Source organism: Zonotrichia albicollis, chromosome 3 (assembly GCF_047830755.1).
Source record: "Zonotrichia albicollis isolate bZonAlb1 chromosome 3, bZonAlb1.hap1, whole genome shotgun sequence".
Lineage (NCBI taxonomy): Eukaryota > Metazoa > Chordata > Aves > Passeriformes > Passerellidae > Zonotrichia > Zonotrichia albicollis.
In genome coordinates this window covers 69286786-69293200 of record NC_133821.1, presented here as the reverse complement: position 1 = coordinate 69293200, position 6415 = coordinate 69286786, and the positions used below count along the sequence as shown (strand labels likewise).

The 6415-nt window shown below is 43.5% G+C and overlaps 1 protein-coding gene across 3 annotated transcripts in view; it reads right to left on the bottom strand.

Moving 5' to 3' along the window:
- Positions 1 to 3408: 3408 nt before the first annotated feature.
- Positions 3409 to 6415, bottom strand: part of SGK1 (serum/glucocorticoid regulated kinase 1) — a 69911-nt gene continuing 66904 nt past the window's right edge. For all 3 annotated transcript variants that reach the window (XM_005493889.4, XM_005493890.4, XM_005493891.4), the window contains 5 exons: positions 6245 to 6368; positions 5805 to 5900; positions 5536 to 5691; positions 5338 to 5427; positions 3409 to 4641 (listed from right to left, as the gene is read on the bottom strand). In XM_005493889.4, coding sequence (XP_005493946.1) covers positions 4474 to 4641; positions 5338 to 5427; positions 5536 to 5691; positions 5805 to 5900; positions 6245 to 6368 — 634 coding nt within the window. In that variant the 3' untranslated portion in view covers positions 3409 to 4473. The remainder of the gene's footprint in view (positions 4642 to 5337; positions 5428 to 5535; positions 5692 to 5804; positions 5901 to 6244; positions 6369 to 6415) is intronic.

The window sequence follows — 6415 nt, the reverse complement described above, 5'->3', positions numbered from 1 at the left end:
TGCAGCCCCTCTATCATCACGGGTGGATGCCCGTCTGCAAGAGGAACCGGAGCTGTGCCATGGCTCCTGCCCCTCTCTCAGCACCAGCTTGAACCAATGGCTCACGAGGGGCAGGAGGAGAGCACCATTTCCCGGAGGCGCCGTCTCCCTCCCCTCCTGTCCCTGAGCTCCGACAGGCTCCCACCCCGCCAGCGCCTCTCCCGGCGGGAGCCGAGCACTGCCCGGCGGCACCACAGGGTGTCAGCCTCGGCCCGGGCCCACAGCGCGGCCCCGCTCTGCCCGGGCTCGGGGACACGCGGAGCTGCAGGACTGACCGCGCACAGCCGCAGGTGACCACAGGGACACGCGTGGGGATCAAACGCTGGCACTGCCGTGCCCCCCGGACCTGTGCAGGAGAGCCAGCAGCTGCCGCATTTCAGTCTGTCACAGAAGAGACCGACCTCCCAGAGCCTGGCTTGACTCTCAGCAATCGCTGAACAAATTGTACATATCTGTACTAATTGTTTGAAGATTGCTATTTCAGATAGGGGGTGTCCCCCCCCCCCCCCCCCCCGCCATATCTTTGGAATGTTTTGTAAGCATTTTTGCAGAAATTTTCCATAACCAGGCCTAGCCAGCATGGAAAATTTTTATCCCAACCTTGAAATGTAGGCCTTTATAGCAGGAACTGCAACTGTGGGGAGCATCAGAAAGCATCTTTACTGTAAACTGTCATAGCAGCCCCACCAGGGTAACTACAGCCACGTGGTATCACATAAACATCTGTAGATCTGGTACTGCAGCTAAATAGGAGCATAATTTTGTGCAATATTTCATTTCCCTTCTTACAAGAGTCCAGATGGGCCCAGATTCATCCCACCTACCCTCAGGTATGCCAGGTGAGATGCTGAATTAGGGTTACTAGCCAAAGTTTTTTTCTGAGCAGCATCCCTCATTTCAAGCACCTATCTGTAGAAATGTTTCACTAGAGATGCAAGGCTGTACTACAGTCTTGTTTTTTTTTCATTGATTTCTCCAGGCTCATTATAAGTCTACAGAGGGTAGGCATAAACTACTTTTTAAGAATTTTTTGGGGGAGAGACAGGAACCTCCTGCTCAATTTGCTTATTATCCAGTCTGTCCTCCAGCCTGCTGAGTATATGGAGCAGAAGAAAAATAGTCACTAAGAAGTTTCTCTTATCTCCCTAAGGCTCATGAAACGGTTCATGGCTTTTGGTACATGGAGATAAGTAGCACATACTAAACCACGTGAGATGTCTGCATTTATGTATTTCAATTTTTTTGCATGTATTATCAATACAATCCACCCAAAGAGCATATGAAAGCCCAAGCATGCTATGCTTGCTATGCAGAGTACAATATGTGTTTGAAGTTTACTTGCATTGACCATTCTGCTAAATAAAGCTGTCCAAGCAGTTACCACACTGCCACCAGCAGAAAGTGAGGATGACTACTTCCATTTTAAAATGAGTGAAATTTAAGTACAGATTCAGGTCTTAGTCAAAACAGCTCATAACACCTATGCCACCTCTGATTTCAGGAATGCTAGCACTTTGCCTCTCAGTGCAGAGACTTTTCTCTACAGAAAATAGAGGTCTTATAGACACAGAATTCCATAAAACAAACAAAAAACAAACCCAAAACCCAGGTGACTTCCACAGATTCTTCCTACAGGCATGACTGTAATACATTAAGATCAGCAAGATTAAAATCATGGACAACTTTTTCCCCTTTTCAACACCAAACAATTGAGGTGGCATGTGTTGAATATTCATTGCTAGCAGTTGCAGACTTTTGCAGAAAACAGCAGCAACATAATAAGCCTACGCATGGTAGAACATTTAGAATTACAATCAGACATTGTTTTTTAAAAGGAACCCATTAAACACCCTACATCTTGGCAGAGATGAAAAGCACATGATGTACACCTTTGAGTCACTGAAGTTTTATACTTCTTTATTATTAATTGCTCCAGCAGGTTTTTTTCCTTGAAAATGATAGGCAGCATTTAACGTTCTGTTACCCTGGAGCTGCAGCTCTCTGCTCGCGTATCTGCACACAGCACCTTGCTCATGGCTGGGAAATGTGAGGCAAAGATAATGTGTATGCACAACTTCGTTGCTTGGCAAGTACAGCTTCATTTTCTGTAGAGACAAATTAGCACTATGTATTTTAACATCTCTAGCCTACAAAGTCATGGGCACAAAATATGTTTCAGGAACATTATAGCAGTGGAAGACTTTGCAGAGCCTGTTAGTGCACTATTCAAGGAGTTTTTGAATGCATGAATTTCAGTTTGTTGGGAGTTTGAGAGGGAGGTGACTGCATCTCTTTCAGATAATAACTGGATCTCAAAGGTTTCTTGGCTGCTATAAACTAGCATTTTCAGCCCTGAGTGTGGTCTCCCAGAAACAGTTTATGGCTAAAGCCATACACATTTTTCTGTTCCTACATCGAATGGATAATAAAAGCTGGAAAATTACTGCAGGCTTTTATCTCAGAAATGTAATGAATAGAAATACCAGCCCTATTAGCGAATTGCTTACACTGCTGTTATCACAGCAGCCTGAGCAACATTCGACTGTCCAACTTTTCTCAGCAACTGTTCCTCTGGATTCTCAGAATTGCTAAGACCAACAACTGAAATACCCAGTGGATAACGGGAACTGTAAAGAAGGTGCAGAGGCTCAGTTCCCCAGAGAAAAAAAGCCATCCATCACCACACAAAGGAAACTGAACAGGATCACCCAAGAAGCAAGTAGGTGATCTTGCTTCTTGGCCAGAAGTCTGTCTTGCAGGCCATCTGGTAGCAGTACTCAGTAATAAAAAACTAACAGTTTTAGGTAAACAGTCAGTTTTAGCCCAGCTGCAAGCATAGGAACAGTGAGTGAAATCCAACTCCTGAGTATCTATTGGAGTTGGAATACTGGTAAACTCAGGGTACAGTGCACTGCCCCACATCACAGCAGCAAGGTTAGAAGCTCCAGGATGGACTCCCCAACAGGAGCTGTTTCCAAAGTACCATGATAGTCTGTTTGTAGTGTATGTCTGCAATGCTGTGTTAAAACATCTCATGTCTTGGTTACCTAAGGACATCATTCAAGTGTAGCTGTGCCTTGCCCACACCAGAGAGCAGCACCTCCACTTTGCTTGAGGCAGAGAAACTGATTTTGGGGGAATGGGAGCATTTGTACCTCAAAGAACACCCATGCTACACAACCACTCCCAACACCCATAGTTGGAAGACCAAGTTATATCCACGTACTTCGCCAAGTTTTATCCATGGCAAGACTTTTATGGGTGCAGTCTGATGGAATAACCATCACACACCTAAACAAAATTATCTTAGCTGATTGGCAGCTTGGACTTATTTTAAATTGTTTTAAAATAAGACAAAGTTCATGGAAGTATTTTTCAGGATTTTACTGCAAACCTATGGGTCTGGTCACAAAAAATATGATACATATAACCATGTTAATTATATTACATTACAATGATGGTATACATTACAAGTAAGTCTGTAAGTTTAAATATACATCTAGAGTTACAACTGAATGTACAGATCTTTTTTACAATACATACAATCAGGAATGAAAATCCCTCAAACCCCAAGACCATAAATAATGCCCGTTTTACAGATGGTATCTTTTAAACTAAAGAAGAAAAAAACTAAAAAAAAAGAAACCAACAGCTTTGACCGACTGCACAGCTGGGGCATTTTGGTCCATAAAAACCCTTTCTAAAAATAGAAATCTTTTTTCATAGCAGCAATGCTTTCTTCAAGCATTTGGATACAAGTAATTGTGAGCCCATTTCAATAATTTTAGTTGACAGTATAGATTTACAAAAGAAATTTCAAAATTACACTTAATTTATCTTCCAAATATGGAAGAAACAAACAATGCCCCACATTGTGGTATCCTGCAAGTGTCACACTGATGCTTTAAACTAAGTCCATCTGTAGTACGCAGACCACACGCATACCATTTGTTCACATAGTAAACCCACATAAATGAACTGAGAAACACACTCTGCAACAGGGAAAGCTTTGGAGCTCACAAGATCTCATCAGAAAAAAGGCACATTTCATAAAATCCTTATCACCTTCAGATAGATCTCCAGGCAAGGCTTTTCAAGCACGATTACAAAACAGCTTGTTCTTACTCCTACGATCTGCTGTAGCAGTCTATGGCAGCAGTCATTTTATTTTTTCTTTCCCAAGGAGACAGCACCACTTTGGGGGAAGAACAAATGGAAATGAAAAGCCTGTAAAGCTCATTTAGAGAGAGAGATGTGATCTTCAAAAAAGCTTCCAGCAAACAGTGTAGTTGAAATTAAGGCTGCAAAGCTGCCATGGTGGAAATGTGCAAATTCTCTTTCAAGGTGACTGGTCAACTGGCAGTTCCACCAGAAGGCCAAACAAAAAATAAAAATAATAGTTATTATTATTAAAAAAGAATAAAATAAAAACGTTCACAAGAAAGAGTCCACGGGTGGGGCATATGAGAAGCCCAAAAAAGCCTCAGCGGCTTCTTTGACGCTAGCAGTGATGAGGATGCTGTCTGGGGACTGGCCAATGGAGTTAGGGACTGGCTCATCTGTAAACTCCGGATCAAAGTGCCGCAGGTCACTGGGGCCGCTCTGTGGAAAGGACAGAAAACAAATTTAGACCTTAAGATTCTGTGAGTGCACAATTCAATTCACTATGGAGACAAGCACCCTGGTACAGAGACTCAATGTTATTACCTCAGGCCTCCTATTTAGCAGCCTTTAACAGTTTACTTTAACCTTTTTTGTATACTGTAGCACACTGACTCACCTAAAACAAGATGATTCAACTTAGTATGGCTGCACTCCCACTAAGCTCATGCAACAGAAGCTAAATGCAAACATGCCACTCTGCCACACAGCAGTTTGCAGTGCAGGACTTTGGTCTCCTAGTTATTAAAGGAAGTTATAAAATGCTCAGAAAATTATGGAGAGCAACCTCCACAACCTGATCTTTCACTTTACATGTTAGTATCTGACAAGCCAATTCTAATTCTGCCATAGGGAAGCTACTTGCTCCCTACACCTTAACTTCTCCTTTGGTAAAATGGGGAGGCTGGGCGTTATTTTAAAATTCCATGCAAATGAAGCATGTGAGACAACAAAAAAACAGCCAAATTTAGACGGATCATCACCAAAAAGTCAATTACCACCTGTTTTTTACTTTGTTTGGACATAAGATACAAGGGAAGGAAAGTTCCATTCCCCAAACACACCCATCTGGCCACCCCACAAAGACAAGGGGTAAAAACACTCTCCATGCACTCTATAATTAGAAGTGATACGTACCACATTTGGGTTAAAAGGGGGTGTAATCTTCTTATTAATGAGATCATCCCAGTTAATTGGGGAGAAGAAGATGTGATTCTTAATCTCCATCTGTTAAGAGAGAGAAAAATAGATTAATTCAGAACCAAGCTAATGTAAACAGTATGGCCCAGTCATCCTCCCAACACTGCATGAGGGCGCTGGCCAGTTCTCACTTACAAAGTCCTCCTTGGCACCAAGTCTCTTTGTCCTGTCCTTCTGCAAGAGGCCTTCCAGGAGATGTCTAGCTGAGTTAGTGATATTTGGCTTCAGCTGCAAGGGTTTGTTCAAGATATTGTCGTACATTTCTGCGGTGTTCCGGCTGTAGAAGGGCGGCTGTGGGAATCAGAAAAGGAGGAGTTAATGAGGCTGACGAGCAGGCATGGGGTTTCTTGTGGGAAAAGGTTGAGTAAGCTAGTTTGATCTGTCATGAAGGATTTGCTGCTTACCAAGCCATAAAGCATCTCGTACAGGACTGCTCCAAGGCACCACCAGTCCACAGTCCGGTCATAGGGCTGCTTATGGAGAACTTCAGGAGCAAGATACTGTGTAAGAGAAGGGAAAGAGCCATGTGAGCCATAGGGATCTTAACAACCAAGAACGCCTCCCCATTCATGAATGAAAGCAGCTTACTGAATCCCAGCAACATCTAAGGTAAAGGAAAGCTACAGTATTTTTACGGACAGGCAGATGGCTTAAGAGCTGCTCTCTCATGCTCAGCAAGCTCCATGCATTCTACATGTCTTCACTGGCAGCCCTATTATTAGAAGGCCCATAATGCCCCCTGCTCATGTAACCAGCCTTACATACACCTGGGACAAGTCAGTTTTCACTGCTAAGAACAGCTCTTGCTGTCGTGCTGAGAGTGGGGGCTGAGGGCTGGCCGTACCTCTGGTGTGCCACAGAAGGTGGAGGTTGTGCCATTGTGCTCTATGTTTTCTTTGCAGAGTCCAAAGTCAGTCAAGACAATGTGCCCCTGTGAATCAAGCAGGATGTTCTCTGGCTTCAAGTCTCTGCACGAAGAGATGAAAGAGATAAATGTTAGAGGAGGTGCAGCGAG